At 39.9% G+C, this 23,113-nt stretch overlaps 1 protein-coding gene across 1 annotated transcript in view; it reads left to right on the plus strand.

Moving 5' to 3' along the window:
* MTHFD1L (methylenetetrahydrofolate dehydrogenase (NADP+ dependent) 1 like) overlaps positions 1-23,113 on the plus strand; it is a 135,853-nt gene that overhangs the window by 20,496 nt on the left and 92,244 nt on the right. Inside the window, exons 9-13 of the mRNA XM_088141979.1 lie at positions 5,172-5,263; positions 5,833-5,930; positions 10,327-10,500; positions 19,563-19,699; positions 20,744-20,790. Of these exons, the coding sequence (XP_087998105.1) occupies positions 5,172-5,263; positions 5,833-5,930; positions 10,327-10,500; positions 19,563-19,699; positions 20,744-20,790 (548 nt within the window). The remainder of the gene's footprint in view (positions 1-5,171; positions 5,264-5,832; positions 5,931-10,326; positions 10,501-19,562; positions 19,700-20,743; positions 20,791-23,113) is intronic.

Raw genomic sequence — 23,113 nt, forward strand, 5'->3', positions numbered from 1 at the left:
TTGTTCTGGCTGAGATCCTAGTGTGGTTTCATTGTGGCAGTCATCAATTTATGGCTGTAGTAATTTCCAGGAAAACACTCTTCATTTCTAATCTAAATTGACATTTTCCAGAAGACGAGCTTAAAGAACGAAGTGTGAACACAAATGAAAGCCATTTGAATTTTTTCCCCTTCTTGAGTGATTAATGTTCAAGCTATAATCTTCTTTATGGCTAGATTGTCTTTGTTATTAAAACTTAAAGAATTGTGATCCAGTGATACTTAAGTTGCACTGAATGTTATAGGGAACTAACATATTAAAAAGCAGATGAAGCTAGGGTCTTCTAGGGCTGTGCAGGGCTTTACATTAAAAGGTTCAGAAAAGATGCTTGGGGCATGAGGGAGTACACAAGTAAGCATTAAGGCAGCAGCATCTTTTTCTGGAATTGAGTGGTTGCCATCTGCAACTATAGCTCTGAAGAAAGATGCATTTGGTGTAAGGAGTTACAGTCATGTGGTACACGCATGCTCCAACCATCTTTCTGTTTTAAAGTCCAAAGTGCTGCATAGCCCTAGTAGCTTCTATAGCTAGAATCCTGTGTTAAGCAACACTACTACCCCTTTATGAATCCTTTCCTATCCATGCATTTTTCACTAGCAGGAACTACACCCTACTTTCTTATAAATATGAAGTTGTGTCGGCTGGTGTGGGTCTTCCGGGCTGTGTGGCCGTGGTCTTGACGTTTTGTTTCCTAACGTTTCGCCAGCACCTGTGACCGGCATCTTCAGAGTGCAGGAGCACAGACAGGAGCAGTTCTCTCTGTGCCCAGGGTGATGTGACCCTTTTTGTAAGTATTTATAGAGATCCAATGTGGAATCAGCCATCCACCACCGTCCTGAAGAGGAAGCAGAGGAAATAAGGGGTGAAATAGCAAGGATCCTACGGAGAGCAAAGCCCCCCACCAGCAACATAACGAGGAAAGAGAGAAATGCCATAGAAACCCTCAATTCGGACCCCGACATCATCATCCTGCCGGCTGATAAGGGCAACGCCACGGTAATTATGAAAACAGATGAATACAAAGACAAAGTTAGAGAACTACTAGACCCCACCACATACAGAAAACTAAAACGGGATCCGACCAGCAAAATCATGAAACAAACCAACACCCTGACGAGGAGCTCCTCCCTTCACCCCAACGTACTTCAACGCATATGCAAGACAGAAGCCCTTACACCCAGACTATATGGACTCCCCAAAATCCACAAAGACTCGATCCCACTCAGACCCATCGTAAGCGCCATTGGCTCCCCAACATATGAATTATCCAAACATCTGGCCACCCTTCTACAGACCCACGTTGGACAGACTCCAGCCCACATCAGAGACTCAGGACATTTCATCGACAAAATCAGCACCCTGAAACTCAACCCCACAGACAAACTGGTCAGCTTTGACGTGGTCTCCCTGTTCACCAAGGTACCAGTGAGGGACACCCTGGCACTCATCAAACAGATCTTCCCAGAAGACATCACAGCCTTATTTCAGCACTGCCTAACAACCAGTTACTTCCTATGGGATAATGAGTACTATGAACAGATGGACGGTGTCGCCATGGGAAGCCCCCTGAGCCCAGTCGTAGCAAATTTCTACATGGAACATTTTGAAAAACGGGCTTTAGAAACTGCACCCGTTACCCCAGCAGTCTGGTTCCGATTTGTGGATGACACCTTCGCAATTTGGAGTCAGGATGAAGAAGACCTAGAGAAGTTCCTGAACCACCTAAACAGCATCCACCCCAATATACAATTCACCATGGAAAAAGAAGTGGACGGCCAACTTCCATTTCTAGACACGTTGGTCATACGCAAACCAGACCTCAAATTAGGACACAAAGTCTACAGAAAACCCACCCACACAGACCGTTACCTACACAAAAACTCCAACCACCACCCACGTCAGAAAAGAGGCATTATCAAAACCCTCATGGATCGTGCCAATCGGATCTGCGAAACCCAATTCCTAAACTCTGAACTTAACCACCTTAATTGGGTCCTACAAGCGAATGGCTACTCCAAGAATGAAATAAAAAGAGCCATCAAACCAAGAAAGCAACATGCGACTGAAGAAGAAAAACAGCCACCCACCAACAAAGTATTTCTGCCCTATATCAAAGGGGTCACAGACCGCATGGGAAAACCCATGGAAAAGCACAATTTCCAAACAATCTTCAGACCCACCAGAAAAGTACAAGAAGTGCTAAAATCAGCAAAAGACAAAAGGGATCCCCTCACCGCCGCAGGAGTATACCGCATACCATGCAGTTGTGGGCAAGTATACATCGGGACCACAAAACGCAGCATCCATACCAGGATAAAAGAACATGAAAGACACTGCAGACTACAGCAACCAGAAAAATCTGCAGTAGCTGAACATGCTCTCAAGCACACTGGACACAAAATCCTATTTGAAAACACAGAGATACTGGACAACACCAACAGCCACTATACCAGGCTATACCGGGAAGCCATTGAGATTCACAAACACCAGCATAGCTTCAATAAAAAAGAGGAGAGTCTAAAAATCAACAAAACCTGGCTACCAATCCTGAAAAATACAGCCTGCAAAAGGTCAACAAACTCAACTCAACCACCAGGACATGTGAACAGTTCACACAATGAACTTGCTAATCACCCCCAGCAGCCCCTCGTTAACAATTCAATAGAAGAAAAAACCCTGCCTAATCCCCAGGAAGATACACACATATTCTGACACCAAAACAAGCAGCCACTCAGTAACCCAACCCCACCCTCACACCCCCAATCTCTCCCCCCTTCCTTCCCCCCCACTCAGATCTCTATAAATACCCACAAAAAGGGTCACATCACCCTGGGCACAGAGAGAACTGCTCCTGTCTGTGCTCCTGCACTCTGAAGATGCCGGTCACAGGTGCTGGCGAAACGTTAGGAAACAAAACTTCAAGACCACGGCCACACAGCCCGGAAGACCCACACCAGCCATCGTATGCCGGCCATGAAAGCCTTCAACAATACATGAAGTTGTGTCATTTTTCAATATTAAGACCATGTCGGTTTTCATTTAAGTTTCATGGCAACAAGTTTCACTGAGTCATAACTTCATATTTCCAAACTTGGAGAGGCATGATGAGGATGGAGCAGTGGGGTGGTGGTCAGAAGTGAAGTGAAACAGATGAGTATGTTTCTTCTTGAAGATTTCTGGCTTCATGGAGAGAGACAGGAAAAAGCTTGCGCTTGCATTTCCATCCTTCCACCATTTTTTAAAAATTGTATATGGATACTTTATTTCCATAATTGTATACGCAACTTGAAGATCCTGGGATAGAAGAAAGAGGACTTTTGGGTACCCAATGGAGATACAGTACTAGTTCATGTGATCCGTTGTGCTTACAAAACCACAATGTAGCCATTATTATGGCTTAATCAAATGAGTTATGCTGACTCTGACCCATCCTTTATATCCTTCCCACTCCTTTGCTCCTTTTACTACAAGCAAAATAAATAAGAATAAAAGTGAACTTGATTATTTTTCTCTGGCTGTTCTTTGTATTTTGCCAGTATTTTGCTTACGTTTACAAAACATCTTTCATTTCTCTTTACATCAGCCCCATGAGGCAGTTTGCAAGCTGAGAGATGGTGGTTTGCCCCCTAGCAATTCAGTGATTTATGCCTGGATAGACAGGGAGCTGAAGTTTGGCCTTGTTATGCCGATTTCATTCTTGTTGCACTCTACTGAATTGGTCTTTGGAGATAGTAGATTTTCTGTTAGGAAAAGGTGAACTGAATGATGTATGCCATTCGTATTTTCTTCTGCCACAATACAGGTAAAGGAAAGGTATACCTGAAAGGTGATTAGCTGACTTCATTACAGTTACAAAGCAATTCCTATATTTTTAATATATTCTACATGTATTGCAAGCAAACAGATGTATTTTGCATATAAACTAGATAGTGCTCAGTTATTGAATTAATATATGGCAGAAAGAAAGGAAAAGATATCTGTGTTGTGGCATATTTTAAATTATTTAGTGTCAACACTGGAAAGAATTCCTTTATCCAAGAATGTATGTTGCCATGACAAAAGTTTCATTATTTTCCCTTTTTGTAACAGGAGGCTTCCAAGCAACATCACAATCTCTTTTTGAAACTCGCTGGGGACTGTCCAACCCAATGAATAGACAGGAGGTGATGGGAGTTGAAATCCAACTGAGTTGGGGAAGGCTGGGGAGATTATTAGGTGACTCTTCCAGTAAAGAGTCTTGTTGGTAGTGATGAGAATATGGATGGGGCCCTGGATGAGAGGATTTACCTTTCTTCAGAGCTCCTCTAAAAAATTCCAGCTTAATGGTTAAGCTGGCAAGAGAGAAAAATCTTAAAAGCACCAGGAAGTAATTGTATTACAGTAATGGTATTTAGTGCAGCTGGGCAAAAGGTGTTTCACACAGCTTGTTAGTACAGTCCTCCACCCCCAAAAATGTTGCACCATTTGTGATTTAATGACTGCTTTCAGTAGCAGGAGAACTAGGTAATGAGGAGGTGATTCTGAAGTGAATGCAAAAGGAATAATTTGCTTCTAATCCTATAAGCTTCTCCTGGTTCTTCCCAATCATCTTTGTAGAATTAAATCATGAGTCCTTACATCTGCAAATTGTGATGTGAATTTGTCAGCACACTGTAGTTTATTGTCATTGTTAGATGGCTGAAAAAAACTTGTCAGTCAAGTTAATATACGAGAAGTCCTCAGTGCTTTGTGACACATGCTGTCTGTTGGCAATCCTACCCTGAAAGAATCCTTTACCTTTGCAATAATGATAGATAGATAGATAGATAGATAGATAGATAGATAGATAGATAGATAGATAGATAGATAGACAGACAGACAGACAGACAGACAGACAGACAGACAGACAGACAGACAGACAGATAGACAGACAGATAGTGACAGTGACAGTGACAGTGATTTATAGTTCAATCCACTTTTGTCTATTTCTTTGCATGTTTATGTGCTTCTATGCTTTCTACAATGCATATGGCACATATGCTCAGCAGGAATTTAGCTAGCGGTGTCAATTATCTTCTTGCAGCATATTTCCGGAGATCTCCCCGTAAGAAGAGGCTGCTAGATTCACGGGTGCAATTGTTTTTCATTTTCAGGACAGAATGCTTTCCATGAACATCCAGCAAGGGGCAATGATTGCAGTCTAGGTGAGGCTGTAGAACAGCTGGCATTGGCGATATGCATGCAGGTTAGTAAGTCCCTTGGTGGCTCTTTATGTAACAGGAGCAAAACAAAAGACAGATCTAATGCAGGTTCACAGGTCAGACATTCAACCCAACATGGAACTAAAGGAAAGATGGATATGCAAACTCAAGTTAGGATTGCAGGTGCTAATGAAATACTCATAGTCTGAATTTGTCTCTGCATGTTTGGGTACCAGTGATAACTTCTGCACTTCTGACATTCTGTTTGCAGCATTCTGTTTGCATCTTTTCCTCCAGACACATTACCAGCGATATGATGGTGTTACGATGCCTTTTTTTGTACTGAGACAAAACTTTCCCTATCCTGCACTGAGGAATAGTGATAATGTAAAACAAAAGATTTGTAAATTGAAAACAATGGAAAAATGGAAAAATAACAGAGCAAGGACCCACTTCCTCAACAATAAAACATCTTTCATATCCCCCAGTTGCGAAGAAAAAATAGTCTCTGAAAGTATGAATCACAAAAAATGAGACTGAAACTATATGTTGCAACTATATTAAAGCACCGTATTTTTGTCTCTCCCTCTCTCTCTCTCTCTTTTTTTTAAAGAACTTGGTAAAACTCAGTGGGCGACAGATAGCAGCCCAGCAGCCTAAGCAATGGAATCTCCATTGCTTGAAGCTACAGCCTATTTCACCTGTTCCCAGGTAGGAACCATGTAACATTGTTTTCAAACAGTGTTCTATGTATTAAAGCAAAACATTTGCTAAAACATGAGTATAATTTGTTTGTCTTGTTAATTTATTCTAATTTGATTTACCTTGTCCTCTAAGGATGGCATGATTCATTCTGCTGAGACAAAACCCTAGAGCAGGCAAGATGGCATTAGTCAAGTCATTAGTAGTTGCCTTCAGTTTTTAATTTTTTTTTTTTTTGGTGAATGTGGATTGGCCAGCACCTAGCCAACCTTGGATGATCTTAAAAAAGCTAAAGGGTTGAACCTGGTTAGTATTTCAATTGGAGATCACTAGGAAATCCCAGGACGATATATTAGATTGCCAAATTAGGTCAGTGGCAAACCACTTCCATACTGTTGCAAAGAAAACTACATGGACATTCCATAAAGTCACCAGGAGTCAAGCTCAACTTGAGGGAGATTTTACTTTTATGAATGAGAACTGCATATTTGTGATAAACTTCCAGACAAATTGTTTTGCTTGACATAAACAGGAACCCATGTGCCTGGAATATGCAGAATGCTTGAGGATGGCTTAGTCAAGCTGAGTTGGGCTGAACTGCAGGATATATGAAAATTGAAACTTTTGCTCCAACAAATCTGGAGCACATCTGAAGCCTTGACCAGATTGCTACTTCCCAAGTTTGCCCAATTCCTGGAGAGATTGAAAGGAATAATCCCCTGGTCTGCATTGGTAAAGAGACAAACAGATTTATCAGCTCCCTGGTATAAAAAAGAAGTGTCATTCTTCAGGGGAATCTTGTAAAATACTTTCTCTCTGTGAATCTCAATTTGGGGAGGTTTGATTTCAGGCTGATGCAGCTTGCTTTTGTTCTTGTCTCAAGATTCTGGCTGTGGTGCAGCACCTTCATGACTGGGTGGATACAGCTCAGGGAGAGAGCACATGGTCTGCACACAATAGATCCTAGGTTCAATCTTCAGAATTCCTGCTTGAAATCTTAGAAAGCTGCTGCCAGTGTCAGTCACATGGGCTAGATGGACCAGTAGTCTGATTAGGTGAAGGCAGCTTCCTATCTCCCTATGTTGAAACGTGTTTGAATCTTGATTGGCCAGGGAAACAGTAGCAGCCATCTGGCATACTTCCTCACATCATTTTACTGAGGGCTCATTTTGCAGTGATCTCCACTCTTTTTCTCAGAACAGATTAGTACAGAGGGAAAGTTGCATATTAAAATATGCATTTTATTTCAGGTTAGACTACTGCTAAAGGCAATATGAGTAGGGGAGCAGGAAGCCCATTTCACACATGGCACTTTGGCAAGTATAGGAAGGGGAGAAAGAGGGCTACAATCGAATATGTGATTTGCTTAAACACAGAGGTAACTTCCTTCTTCAAGCAATTACATCTACTGTATGTATGATTGTATCACATGATATGACAGAACATGAAAGTCTTCATCATTCTCTAGAATAATTGAGTATGAACCAGGCTGGAGAGAATCCAGTATAACTTTCCTGACTGGGAAACTTCATATGGGAATGTTTGAGAATTTCTTCAGATAGTTGGCTGAGTTTTGTTTTCTTAATACAGAATCCTAATACTTTTTGGATTAGCTAAATTCTCTTTTTAAAAAAACATTTTCTCTAGCGCAAAAGCCCCCTAAAAGTACAGGCAGTCCCTGGATTAAGCATGTCTGAGTTACGGAGAATTCATGGTTACGAATGAGCTGCCTGTTACTAAAAATGGCAGATGGTTTCTCTTTCCTGGAGCCAATGAACCACGAAGCCGCACAATATTTTCATGAACCTCTGAAGCCACACGTTTTTAAAATACAGTCTGTTTTCAGCAGTTTTCAGCGGCTCATGAAAACATTGTGTGGCTTCAGCGGTTCATTGGCTCCAGGAAGGAGAACACTGTCCACCATTTTTAGTAACAGGCAGCCCGTTCATAAGTATGAGTTCTGACTTACATCCAAATTCAAGTTAAAGACAGGCTTAGGAATGGAACTCATTCTTAACCTGGGGACTGCCTGTACATTTATTTCCAGATGGTTATAGAAAAAAGCCAGGTCTTGAAATTTGTTCTGATTTAATAAATGTATTATCTATGCATCAAAAATGGAAAGCATACCAATTTTGAAACACAAATCAGAGACTGTGTGTGTTTGTGTGTGTGCATGTGTGTGTGATGGATTAGATTAGAATATGTGATAGGATTTCTGTTTCTTTGGCTACACTGGAACTTCACAATTGTCTATTTTATCCCTAAATGTAAACCACTAAACCTACTGGTGACCAGATGGAAAATACGAAGTACAGTTGATCTTCATTATTCACAGATTCAGTATCTGTAAATTTGCCTACTCACTAAAATTTATTTGCAACCCCAAAACCAATACTTGCGGTGCTTTTGCAGTCATTCGGGGTAATGTGCAGAGAGTCACCCAACATGCATGTTCCCAGCTGAGGTCAAACAAGGCAACATTCTGCCTTCTTGTTTCAGCTCTCATACTACAAACAAGTATCGTTTTTGTGGTCTGTACAGTGCCGCGTTATTTGCATTTTTGTGCTGAAATAGACATTAAGCAAGGTGTCTTTAAACAGAAACACACATAAAACAAGTTATGTATTGATCAGTTGATGCAAATTTTGTGACCAGAGGCTCACAGGAACCTGACCCTGTATTCCGCCTAGCAGCAATGGTTCAGTATTCACTCATTCAGGGTTCGCTGCAACTTTATAGAACATAACTACTGCGAATAATAAGAATCAACTACAGTATATCTTCAGAATATAAGGTATCCTCAAGTATTGCATGAATAACATGCAGTATGGTACTAAAACAAATGAGGTTTTTTTATTGAAAAATGCTGAGAAAATGCTATACAAATAAATTCATTCACATCTACTTTAGCCTTGCTCTGCACTGAGTTTTAATTAGACTAATTTCCTATGAAATTACAAAAGCACAAGATCATTTCTCCCCTCTATTCACCCTAAACTTTTAAAATATTTATTTCATACATTCCACTCATGTTCTTACATGGGATTCCTAGTGATTCTCCATGAAGATTCATGCCCAGTACTGATATCTGAACTGTGCCGTACTACAAGTCACAAAGAATAATTTGAACTGGATTTAGAAATACATGGAAAGCCACTGTTTTTTGCCCTGTTCCATAGAGGATTATAGTTTATCTAAGGAAAGCAACCAAGATCATACGGGACTTAAAAGGAAAAACATATGAGGAACAGTTGGAGACATTGGTTATATTTAGGAGAGAAGGCTATGGGGGGACATGACAGCAGTCTGGGACAATGGGCAGAAACCAGAAAGATGAATTTCAACAAGAACAAATATGAAGTCCTGCATTTGGGAACTTGGGAACCATACTGGGCAGCAATACACAAAACAGTATCTAAGGGTCTTTGTGGATCACAAATCAAACATGAACCAGCGGTCTGATAGAACTGCAAAAAAGAAAATGCAATCCTAGGCTGCATCAACAGAAATATAGTACCAGGATCAAGATAAATTATTGCTCCTTTATACACTCTGCTAGCCAGACCATGCCTAGAATATTGCATCCAGTCCTGGGCACACACATTAGGTAGAACATTGTCAAACTGGAGCATGCCCAGAAGAGAGCAACCAAAACAATAAAGGGCCTGGTAGAAAAAACATAGGAAGAATGGTTGGAACCATTGGCTGTGTTTAGCTTGGAGAAGAGAACACTACAGGAAGATATAATAGCTATCTTCCGGTACCTGAAAGGTGTCAAGTAAAAGATGGGACAAATTTGATCATAGTTCCAAAAGAAAAGATAGGACAAAAAACGATTAGCTTAAATTACAGGGAAGTAGATTTTGGTTGGACATCAGGAAATTTTTCCTAATGATAAAATCTATCCAGCAATCAAAGAAACTGCCTTGGTGGATGGTGGATTCACCTTGACTGGAGGGGTTTAACCTGTGGCTGGATGGCCTTCTATTGAGGTAGCTGTAGTACTGGATCCCTGCACTGGGATGTATTATATGTTTTTCTAAATGTCTGAAAGAAACCAAACATACATGTGAAGGAAGTCCACTGAAAACTTTCCATTTTGGCTAGCCAGAAGTGATAAGCTGAGAGAGAAGAGGCAAGTAACACACCTATTGTAGGCAGCTTCATAATTCAGTTCAGCCACAGAAAAGGGCCTCTCTAGCAACCAAATCAACTGTTTCTTCACTGTTCCTGGAGCAGAAAAAGCCTCCCCCAAAATCATTTAAACAAAGGTAACCTGAAGGTAGAAAATGATTTGAAAGATCCAAATGTCCTTAAAAGTATAAATTCTCTATGGCCAATTTTATAACCACCCACACATATGTATGTTTTTTATTTTTTTATTTATTTTTTGCTTCTGCAGTGATATTGAAATTTCCCGAGGACAGGCTCCAAAACCTGTTCATATTCTTGCCAAGGAGATAGGATTGCTCACAGATGAAATTGAAATCTATGGCCAAGCCAAAGCCAAAGTACGTCTTTCTCTGCTGGAAAGGTTAAAAGATCAGCCAGATGGAAAATATGTACTGGTTGCTGGGTAAGAAATAGTTTAATTAATTTATCCCCCTTACTCTTGCTTACGTAACAAAATGCAGCTTGTATTTTCAGCAATTGAATGAGGCGTTCCTGTCTGCAGCATTTAAAACCTTTTTCTTCCCTCCTTCTCTTGCTTTATTAAGGCATGTGAATTATCCTGAACAGCTTTGTTGTAAGCTTTGTTGTTCATTTATCTGAGAGAAATGGTTGCAACCAATTGTGTTTGTTATTTATTTGTGTGTCTACCTTTTGTTTAGTAGCTTAAGAAGGCATACATACTGTAGAGCTCTGCCTTCCATTTTTCGTTGCAACAATATCCCTGTGAGGTACTGGCCCAAAGTCATCCAGTGAGTTTAGGGGGATGAGGTAGACTTGAACCTGAGTCTCCCTGATGCTAGACCAACATCTTAACTACTATACCAGTGTTTCTCAACCTAGACAAGTTTAAGATATGTGGACTTCAACTCCCAGAATTCCTCAGCCAGCATGCTGGCTAGGGAATTTTGGGAGTTGAAGTCCACATATCTTAAACTTGTCTAGGTTGAGAAACACTGCACTATACCATACTGGATCTCCACAGAACGTTAAATTTGCCACTTGCAAGTTAACTGCAAGTTCTCTGAGGAGCAATTCTGGGAGGGAAAGCAATTTCTCAGCCCCCAGTTACCTCTCACTGAGCTGCTTTTCCAAGTATGTGTTTTGGAGGGTAAGCTAAAATAAACAAACAAACAAACAAATCATAATAAAATTAAAATAATAAAATAAAATAAAACAAATAAAAAACCATTGGGTTTGAATTTAGCATTCTCTGCATCTCATAACGTCTTTATTCCAAGGTAACATACTAAGCCATAAATCATGGTGTTGTGATAGTAGTCTGATTGCCAGACAGGCTCAGACATTCCTGATATATAGTACATTCCAATGAGGGAGAAGTACTTTCTGTCATGTAGTCAGAGTCAGATACTCCAGCCTCTCCTTTAGTTGGGGATAGGGAAAGTTTAGTCCAGTGTTTTTCAACCTTGGCAATTTGAAAATGTGTGGACTCCATGGCTGGCTGGGGAATTCTTGGAGTTGAGGTTCACACATTTTCAAGCTGCCAAGGTTGAAAAACACTAGTCCTTTTAAAAACAATGCATAATTTTCTTCTGCCTCCTTAGCAGCCTCAGAACTAACATAATTGGGATCTTCAAGAAGAAACAGGAAAAGCCCACATAACTGAAGCAGAGAGGACATCTGTTTCAAGAGGCTTTTATTTCTGTAGAAATAGATAAAACCATTCTAGCCAAGAATTTGTGCAAGGTTCTTGATTTATGTTCGGAGGAGTCTCATTGTTCTTATTTCCCTGTACAAGAAACTGTATAGCTTTAGCTTTTATGCATACTACAGCCATATCCAAAATCATTTTTCTCTAGAATAGCCTTGTGATCTATAATAATAATTTTAGACCTCTGCAGCTTCTCTTCTGAGATTTTCCCTGAAAGCGCTGATTTGTAGCACACCACCACCATCTTGTGGTCTGCCCAGAGTACTTCTTTTCTTTCCATTTTTCGTTTTTAACCAAGCTGCTGACCATGTTCTGGACAGCTTTGTAATTCATCTTCTCCAACACCAAATATTTGCATTTTAGTATTTAAAGTTAAAAAGAAGTTTTATATAAATATACACTTACTTTTTATTACTAACACTTGATTTTGTAAATTTCTTGTGAGATTGTTATATTTCTCAAGAAAGAAAGTAAGGTTTGACTCCTTTAACCACATGACTTTGTGCTATATGATTAGTAGGTGCTGCTATAGAAATTATTTCAGCATTTGTTTTTTGACCTTTTCATCACTACAAAGCAACATGGGGTGTTATGGCCCTGTCTCCTGCACCCACTGGGTTTAACCAGGTGATCCATCTCTTGGGAGATAGGTGGTGGCAACAACAATTACTAAGCAGCTCTCCCAAAGCAGGAGGCTGGGTCATGGTGTGAAAGACCTAAAGGACCTAATCTGTCTCTTTTACAAATCAAACTATATTATGTAAGAAGTAAAGGGCCTAAATCAGGGGTTCTCAAACTACAGCCCGGGGGCCGGATACGGCCCGCCAGGGTCATTTATCCAGCCCGCCCGCCTGATTGGCCGCCGCTGCTGTCTCTCAGAAGTGGAAGTGTCGGGGCTGTGTTGGGAGCTGCAGGCGATGCATGAGGAGGGAGATCGCAGAGCTGGACTATTCTACATTACAGGTATGCCGGGTCCGGCGGCTCTCCTCTCCTCATACTCCGTGGGAGGGATCCTCCGTGCAGGTGATCAGTGTGTCTTTCTCCAAGCTGCTTGTGTCATTCTTTCTCCCAATTGCCCACCCCGTTCTTGCAATCCCTCGGAAACCACCTGGTCTTCCCCAGGTCTCATGAATACAGGCGCCCTATTTGGAGAACGGCAGGAGCCCCGTTCTCATGGTGCTTCGCGTTTGCATTTTATGTTCCTTCCTGTTTTACCCATACAATGGATTTCATTGGGAATGTCATTAAAATATTCCCAATAACCTGCTGCCATGACTAGGTTTTAGTCAACAGAAGGCACTATAGTGCCTGAAACTTATTTCCAAGATTAAATTCCAGTTTTACAGGGACAGTCCTGATTCTGGGGAAGGCATCCTCGAACTAATGGGAGGGCTCAAGGTAGAGCAGGCAGAACAGTATGGGAACAAGTAGCCAAAGAAATGATGTCTTTCCATTACTTATCAAGTCTCGGGGTACCTTATGGTGGAAGGGAACATGGGAATGAAGCTATTCCATCATCCATTTTACTGGCTGATTGATTAGTACTAGTCTGCAGAAATCCAGAATAAGAAGCAAAGTTAGTGTTTCCTGTATCTCTTTGCTGACAACTAATGGATTTTTGCAGATCAGGTCTGATAGCCTTATGATGGAGAGAGTGGTCAATTGATTGTTAGTCATTTATTAAATTAATTTGGCCTGGAAATAATTTTTCACAGAGTGTAAAAGCACAACAGGGAACAGGAATGTTTGGAACTACTTAAAGTTGCTTCATTCCAGAGAAGCTCTTCTAAACATCTTTGTGTCCATTTTTTTCTAGTAATTTTTGCCTGTGATTTTGGGGAAATTGACTTGTAGATTTGTATACATGTATGCATTTTTTAAGATTCGTATATCCAAGTTTTTATTTTTGGAAATCAGGTCAGCCTACTTCTTTGCAAATTATCAGGACCGCAGAAAGCATTGTACTCAGTTTCTGTTTCACTTTTTCTTCTCTTCTGTTCCTTGCATTTATATCCAAACTCCTCTTCCTTGCCCAGACCTGTTCCATCATCTCAAATTCTTTGTACAGGTAGTCATCACTTAACAACCATTCATTCAGTAGTTATGCTCAGTCCCCAAAGTTACAGCTGTTGCAGCACCCCTGCAGTCACATGATCAAAATTCGGGCACTTGGCAGCCCGTCCACACTTACAGCCAGAGGGGCACTTCAACTCATACTTCCTCATACTCTGCAGGAGGGATCCTCTGTGCAGGGTGATCGGTGGGGTCCAGGGCGCCCTATTACTTTCTCCATTTGGGCTGTGTGGTTGCCCCTCAAGTAGGAGAATGGCCACTGGCACTGACCAATAATGCAGGGGGCAGGAGGCGGGGGGATGGGATGGGGGGAGGATAACATTTACTGACACTGACCACCAATGCAGGGTGGGGTTTATGTTGGTTAAAATTGTTCTTTATTTTAATTATTGTATTGTTTTTTTCCTGGGTTTTTTTTTTTGTACTACAAATAAAATATGTGCAGTGTGCATAAGAATTCATTCATGTTTTTTTCAAACTATTATTCTGAGCCACCCAGAGTCACCCATTGGGGGAGATGGGTGGCATACAAGTTTAATAAATAAATAAATAAATAAATAAATAAATAAATAAATAGTCCACCCATCCCCCCAACATTCTGAGGGACTGTGAACTGGCCCCCTGTTTAAAAAGTTTGAGGACCCCTGACCTAAATGAATGGATGTTTATGTTCATTTTAAACATCCCCAGTCATTTAAAGGTCTTTGCAACTATTTAGTAACCTAGAGCTTATCTTAGTTCCAGTCAGCCAGGTAATTAGAAATATATGCTATGTAGCTCTGTTTTGAGAATCAGGACTCCATGCCAACATTGCATCTTTTATAAAATCTGTCTCCCTGTTGTGATTAGGAAGGCTCATTGTTACATGGCTTTATATGTTTAATATTTCACTGCATTTCTATCCTTAATTTTCTGGTAGGTGGCACTTATTGCATGAATACTGCCATTAGCAATAAGGAAGCTGTCAACAATTCTTGCCATGTCACACTTTGTTTTCTTCAGATGTAGTGAATAGGGCTATCTGACCACGACTGCATAAACGCAGATAACTAATAGATGGCAGCAAAGTGTGCAAGTTTTCATTTTAGAATGTTGCACAATTTTCCAAAATTCATATCTGGTTCTTCATCACCAGTCAATGGAGTGTAATGTGCAACTATCTGCTGCTTATTCTAGACATTCATTTTGGGGGGAAAATGAATTGTCTGTGACCACTTGACTGCTTTGAATGGAATCGTAATGGGTAGTAAGAATAACCTTGAGGAACAGGTTATCGTTGAAGATAAAGGGAGGAAGTAGTATTCAGACTTGGAAGATTCTGTTACTGTAACCTTATAAAAGTAACATTAGCATTTATAATTTTGGTTTCCTAGTCTGCTGTATCTCGGGCTGACATTAGTCTTGCAAGTCTGAATGCATCACTCCCCACCCTCTCTTTGTCTTCAAGAGAACTAGGGAGAATCAAGTCTGAGACACTTTTTCAAATTACATTTCTGCCTCAGACTCAAATTTCTTTTGTCTGACTTTGTCTTGGTCGCGGCTCTTCTTCCTGTTTCTCAAGATTATTCTTACTGCTCATTACAGGAATTCAACTTAGTACTATACTTTTTTTTGTTTTATGTTCTCCTTAAACCTGTCCTCATTGGTTCAGAACCCAAATATAAAATGTTACATTTACAGAATGTTCTAAAATTCCCTTTCCCACTATCAAGAGATCATCAGATAGATGAGTTATGCTGAGGGACTAAGTCCCCCACTAAACTTCCATAGCTAAATGAGGGCATGAGACTTGGTCTTCTTAGCCCTATTCTGATACCCAGACTACTAAAACACGTTGGTTCTTCTGATCTCGCAAAGTTGTTACATAGCATGTTTTATTTTAAATGATGATAGACAAAATATTTAGTTCTTTTAAATGATGATGAACTGTAAAACAAATATTTCTGATTGCATCTTTCACCCAAAGCAAATGTAGCATACAAAGGACAGCTGGACCTTTTACATACTTTCTACAGTTTAGGGAAATATGTTTCTAATTAGAGGTGGATTTCTAGCTTGAGTCTTTAGGAGGTCATGCTATAGGAGTTACCCCTTTTGGCTCACATTTCCATGAATGCTTGTATATCCCTGGGAATGAAAATGTAATCCACAATGTCACATACCTTAAATAAACTACTTATTTCACTGCATTTGCTAAAGTATCACAGATTTAAACAGTTAAATGCAGCATATCTTGGCAAGCATTTTCTCTTAGAAATGGAGTGGGAATGATGTGAATGAAAATGTAATTTAGTTTTGTTTGGTTTTTAACTTGAATATTCTCTGGCTGATGAAAGAGATGCCCCAGATGAATTGCTTGGGTAGTTTTGAAATCTTTCTGCAGAAATGCATTTATTGTAGTGTAACTTTATGGTTGTGTGCTTGTCATTGTTTTTACAACAAAATAGAAATAATTCCTCTTCACATGATGGCTGAGAATTATGAGAATGGATGTTTAACATATTGGAACAATGCCATTCTAGAGAAGCAGATTCTGTTAAAAAAGCATTGCTAATTTCCATAAGTTAATTGTCATGTAGGAAAACATCTTTTCCTTTTTATCACCCCCTTATTCTCCCAAACCTGTTGGTTCACTAACAGGCCCTTAGGTCTAATGTATACTCATTTTTATCACTTTACTCTCTGCATCATTTTAGTACTTCTTAAAATCTTATCTTTCCTCCAATGTTTCTTTAAAAGGTTCAAACTCAGCCTTAAATTTCCTATTTATAAGTTTATAAAAATAGAGGATAGGTGGCTACATTGCCTTAAAAAAAGAGAAATACTTGTTTTTTTACTTTGTAAGTAACTAAGCATATATTGAAAAGCTGTAACCTTCATGACATTTTAGACCACATGTTTACTTATATCTTTCTACTCTTTAATTCTCTTTATATGTCTTTCATGTTTCTTGCTTTATATTCTTTTCTAAAATGCTTAATAAAATAATATTTTACAAAATATCATCAAAGCTACTGGGAGTCATATGATGGAAGCAGCATAAAAGCATTTCTGATAAATAGATAAATATAAAAATGGACAAGGGTATGAGTAAAATTTACTAATTTTTATATGTATGTATAGATGCATATTTTGAAACAGTGACTATAATAATTTCAGTATGTCTCAGCGTGCAACAGAAGACTGAACAAATTTTTAACACTTAGGGGGATATTAGCTAATGGAAATAAAATGTCTGGAATATTTGCATTTTAATATAAGATTATGTTTAAAATATAAAGAATCCTTCTAAGCCAAGACAGATTCATTTCTGACAATATCTTAGTGTTTGACAAAATTGATGAAATGACTTACATGATGCAGTCCCATTTTATTTCTCATTTGGAAGGTAATCAGTTGGATACTTGGAATAGATCATGAAATCCAATTCAGACTTGGATTTGGTTATTTTGAAAAGAGTCTACTTTGTTTCAGAGACTCATTCATTAAAGTCTTAGCTCAAATCCAAATATTTGTATATCTCTTTGAATGCACTGGAATCACAAAAGGTGTAAATGGTTTGTGTTTTACAGAAGAGATTGAAATTTGGGGAAAAAACTGACTATTTATAGCCAGTTATATTATACTGTATACTAAACTGGTACATACTAAACTGAGACAAACTGACTCCCGGGATTTTGTGCAAGACGTCTATAATTTTTTATATTTCAAAAGGAAGCTACTAATCATTGGTTTCCATAATAGGCCACGATGATGACAAATTGACAACACACATATTGTGATATAATTTCACAAATGTCACAATTAGCAACAATGTCATGTCTGAAACAAATATGTAAGTCATATAATTTGTGCAATCACAGCACAATGTGTGTATTGTCATTTGCCCCCTGGTTCCCTCTCATGGATGCCCACATTACTAATAATTGATTAGCTGGAAGAACTGGATGAAATTTTTATGCAGTTTATCTTTTATGCAGGATCATCTCTGCCCAGTTATGCAGACATATTTTTGTGTGTGCTTTTTGGAGGATATTGTGCAAAGGCATCCTTCCCAAACTGGAAAGTGTTAAAGAAGCAGATCCTAGCTTATCTTTTTTTGTGGGCAGTTGTCATGAAAATGGCATACAGCATAAATATTGGCTTGGCTAAGAAATCAGAAAGACAGTGCAATGATTTTTGCAGACAAGGGGAATGAAGGGAGGAGGTTATTTTTTATATTTCATAATCCTCTGTAAGGTACAGTTTCAATAGGATGGATGCGGATAAGGGATATGGAGCTTGGACAGGCTACAAGACCTGAATACAGGTAGTCCTCGACTTATGACCATTTGTTTAGCAACCATTCAAAGTTACAACAGTGCTGAAAAAGTGACTTACAACCAGTCCTCACACTTACGACAGTTGCAGCGTGTCCGCAGTCATGTGATCAAAATTCAGGCACTTGGCAACTGGCATGTATTTATGACGGTGGCAGCGTCCTAGGGTCACATGATCACCATTTGCAACCTTCCCAGCCAGCTTCCAACAAGCAAAATCAATAGGGAACCGTGTGATTCACTTAACAACTTTGTGATTTACTTAACGATCACATGATTCACGTAACGACCACTGCAAAAGAAATCATAAACTCAGGTGCGGTCACCTGATGCCTCACTTAATGACCTTACCGCTTAATGATGAATTTTCCGGTCCCTATTGTGATCGTAAGTCGAGGACTACCTGTATTCAGCATTTTCTAAGCAAGCTCTCCACTCTGCAGTTTTCCAAGTGCCACAGATCCTACCAAATCTCTTTTAAGATTCTAGGTGCTGGACGATTGGAATGGAGCATCAGGCACTGAAAAATCCTATACTTACTTTTGGGGGATGAAATAAAGCCATCTGTATGGAATTTGTGAAATTAATTGAGTACCCTAAAATTTCTGTAAAATTGTTAATGGGATTTAAAGACAGTATTGCAGTATTGTTAGCATATGATTCATGCAAATCCCTTTGCACCAGGAAAATATATTGAAGAAAAATCATTTTAGGATCATACAAATCAGAAATTTGAGGGACTGTATTAAGGAGTACTGTGGTATGCCACTATTATATTCAGCTGTGTTTGCTCTAGTTCATGGGAGCCAGTTAATTTGTTGGACAAATAACAGCTAAGCAAAAGCTCACATTTTTCCTGCTTTACCTGGAGAAGCCCTCTTATCCAGGCAGAATGGTAAGGAAAATCATTGCATTTCTTCAGGGCCTCAAGGATTTTAATTTTAGCTGAATTGTATAATTTAGAGCAGATTCTTGAGTGATATCAGGATGATGATAAAGGTCAGCCCTATATGGAATTGTAATAGATCATAGCACTGCAAAGCTTGAGAATACTGTTTTATTGATGTTGTGATTCGCTGTGTTTTATTTTTGCTGAAATAATAATACAGGCTTGGGTGGGGGGTTTAGATGTATTGGTATATCCCTATTGTTCACAACTTGAGTATGTCTCATTTTAAAGGTCTAATATGATTAATTATCAGGACTAATTGCTGCCTAATTTAGATATCACCCTAGTTTATATTCTTTCCCAACTCTGCTTTATTCTATGGTGGGCATATGTTGCTGCCTGAATATTTTTTACATAAGAATGGTAAAATATTATTATTTGATTGAAATACCCTTATTTAAGCTAGCATCAGCAAACCTATTGGTGGAATGAGTTTTATCTTCCTCTATTGTTAGGATTACACCAACACCTCTTGGGGAAGGGAAGAGTACTGTGACAATTGGCTTGGTTCAAGCACTGACAGCCCACCTTAAAATAAACTCCTTTGCCTGCCTGAGACAGCCTTCTCAAGGACCTACTTTTGGTGTTAAAGGTATGCATTATTTCATCATATAAGAGCAGGCAGTAATTTCCCTTTGAAAATTGCAGGAGGGCTGGCTGGTGACATCATGTTATTACCAGAGTAGATAGGACCAAAAGTCATGGTCTTTTTGAAATGGCAAAGCAGTTTGGAGGGGTTTTAAGGGAAAAATAGATACCTGTCAGCCCTTTGAGGTAGTCCAGACAGGAAACCAAAACCATGGCAACTAATACTACCTTTATTGTAAGGTTGCAGTAACAGAATTTTGCAGGTCTGAAAGCAGTTTCCCCCCTCCCCGCCTTTATGTTCCAGAGAACTAGGGAGGATCTCTTCTGAGATGCTTATTCCACCCCATTAATCCTTTGGACTCAGATTTCATTTACCAGACCATTCAGTGTTTCTCAACCTTGGGAACTTTAATATGTGTGGATTTCAACTCCCAGAATTCCCTACCCAGCATCTGGCTGGGGAATTCTGGGAGTTGAACTCCACACATCTTAAAGTTCCCAAGTTTGAGAAACACTGCTCTAGGCTGTGGGTCTTCCTCTTGTGTCCCAAGGTTATTCTCACAGCCCATTACATCACCTTACGTTTTGCAAAGCTTAAGGCACCTGTTTGCTTCTTAAGCCCCGCCCCCATGAAAAGTAACCGAATTTGAGAAGGTACTTAGTTTTTAAGGAATGTTTCACTCCTTAAATCCCTGTAGCTGTAGCTCACAAAATGTGAGCTACAATTTAATACAATGTGTTAGTCTAAAAATATGTCATCAGACTCCTGAGTTTTGACCCTTAAATGCCTGTAATCCTTTGAGCCCTTCCAAATGGACTAAATATTTACCCTACTCCAGCTTTTTTTGAAGTGTTCTCACAGCCCCCCAAAATGCTGGTGACAATAGGCAAACCAAATCTGATATAAGGAAATACGATTAGCTTCCTGTTAATGATCCCAGGCTGAGTAAGGTGGAGGGAATGTTGTTTCTAAAAGTCAGCCTGAAAGGAGGGGAAATTGGGATCCTTATCCTCCAGAGTTTGCTAACATGTCCCCTTCATTGTGTAGGAGGAGCAGCAGGAGGTGGATATGCTCAAGTCATCCCCATGGAAGAGGTAAGCAAATATTTGCCTTGGAAAATGAAGTCTACCCCTAGTTGTCCTCTGCATGGAGAAAGAGTAAAAGCACAAAGATAGTACTTCTGTGAAATTAATTTAAATAGCAACCCAACTTTAATTTTTAAATAATGACTTCAGGGTTGGCTCAAGATACAGTGGGGGAAAAAAGTATTTAGTCAGCCACCAATTGTGCAGGTTCTCCCACTTAAAAAGATGAGAGAGGCCTGTAATTTTCATCATAGGTATACCTCAACTATGAGAGACAAAATGGGGGAAAAAATCCAGAAAATCACATTGTCTGATTTTTAAAGAATTTATTTGCAAATCATGGTGGAAAATAAGTATTTGGTCACCTACAAACAAGCAAGATGTCTGGCTCTCACAGACCTGTAACTACTTCTTTAAGAGGCTCCTCTGTCCTCCACTCATTACCTGTAGTAATGGCACCTGTTTGACCTTGTTATCAGTATAAAAGACATCTGTCCACAACCTCAAACAATCACACTCCAAACTCCACTATGGCCAGGACCAAAGAGCTGTTGAAGGACACCAGAAACAAAATTGTAGACCTGCACCAGGCTGGGAAGACTGAATCTGCAATAGGCAAGCAGCTTGGTGTGAAGAAATCAACTGTGGGAGCAATAATTAGAAAATGGAAGACATATAAGACCACTGATAATCTCCCTTGATCTGGGGCTCCACACAAGGTCTCACCCCGTGGGGTCAAAATGATCACAAGAACAGTGAGCAAAAATCCCAGAACCACACGGGGGGACCTAGTGAATGACCTGCAGAGAGCTGGGACCAAAGTAACAAAGGCTACCATCGGTAACACACTATGCCGCCAGGGACTCAAATCCTGCAGTGCCAGACGTGTCCCCCTGCTTAAGCCAGTACATGTCTGGGCCTATCTGAAGTTTGCTAGAGAGCATTTGGATGATCCAGAAGAGGATTGGGAGAATGTCATATGGTCAGATGAAACCAAAGTAGCACGTTTTGGTCTAAACTCAACTCGTCGTGTTTGGAGGAGAGAGAATGCTGAGTTGCATCCAAAGAACACCATATCTACTGTGAAGCATGGGGGTGGAAACATCATGCTTTGGGGCTGTTTTTCTGCAAAGGGACCAGGACAACTGATCCGTGTAAAGGAAAGAATGAATGGGGCCATGTATCGTGAGATTTTGAGTGAACATCTCCTTCCATCAGCAAGGGCGTTGAAGATGAAACGTGGCTGGGTCTTTCAGCATGACAATGATCCCAAACGCACCGCCTGGGCAACGAAGGAGTGGCTTCGTAAGAAGCATTTCAAGGTCCTGGAGTGGCCTAGCCAGTCTCCAGATCTCAACCCCATGGAAAACCTTTGGAGGGAGTTGAAAGTCCGTGTTGCCCAGCGACAGCCCCAAAACATCACTGCTCTAGAGGAGATCTGCATGGAGGAATGGGCCACAATACCAGCAACAGTGTGTGAAAACCTTGTGAAGACTTACAGAAAACGTTTGACCTCTGTCATTGCCAACAAAGGATATATAACAAAGTATTGAGATGAACGTTTGATATTGACCAAATACTTATTTTCCACCATGATTTGCAAATAAATTCTTTAAAAATCAGACAATGTGATTTTCTGGATTTTTTTCCCCATTTTGTCTCTCATAGTTGAGGTATACCTATGATGAAAATTACAGGCCTCTCTCATCTTTTTAAGTGGGAGAACTTGCACAATTGGTGGCTGACTAAATACTTTTTTGCCCCACTGTAGGTTGCTGCTTGAGGCGGAGTGCACATTTCCTCTTTGGTATACAAAAGCTGATCAATCTGGAAGATGAACCTTATTTCAACCTTTGCAATTCCCACCATGCTGGAAAGCAGTTGGGGCAGGATGTAGCATTTCAGGACAGCCCAGGCCCAGATGCAGCAAGAGCTTCCAAAACAAGGAAGGAATTGCCTCCTGGAAGGAAATTGCGTCTCCAATTTCTAGTGCCCTCTACCCAAGAAAGCTCCCTTCCTCTGCTTGGACCAGGGCCCATCCTGAATAATTTCATTCATTGGATTGAGACAGTTTTCTCAGGGTCATTAATTAAACTATACAATGAAGTAAACATATTGAGGAGCTTTACTTGCCACCCAGAATTTTCTTTCTTATAGAAGTTGAGGTGGATTCACGCAATTATTTTAAAGCACGTGCCATTTTTGTTTCTCTGTATTTAAATCATAAATCAAAATGATTTCTAAATAGATTTGTGCGAATCAACCACAGCCTGCCACATTAAAAGAAGTAATATTTTCAACTTTCCTGTATGAATTTCTGCTTAGGTCATGA

Source organism: Python bivittatus, unplaced genomic scaffold (assembly GCF_059951505.1).
Source record: "Python bivittatus isolate LINGU-HERP-01145 unplaced genomic scaffold, Pbiv_v1 ctg000020_np1212, whole genome shotgun sequence".
Classification (NCBI taxonomy): domain Eukaryota; kingdom Metazoa; phylum Chordata; class Lepidosauria; order Squamata; family Pythonidae; genus Python; species Python bivittatus.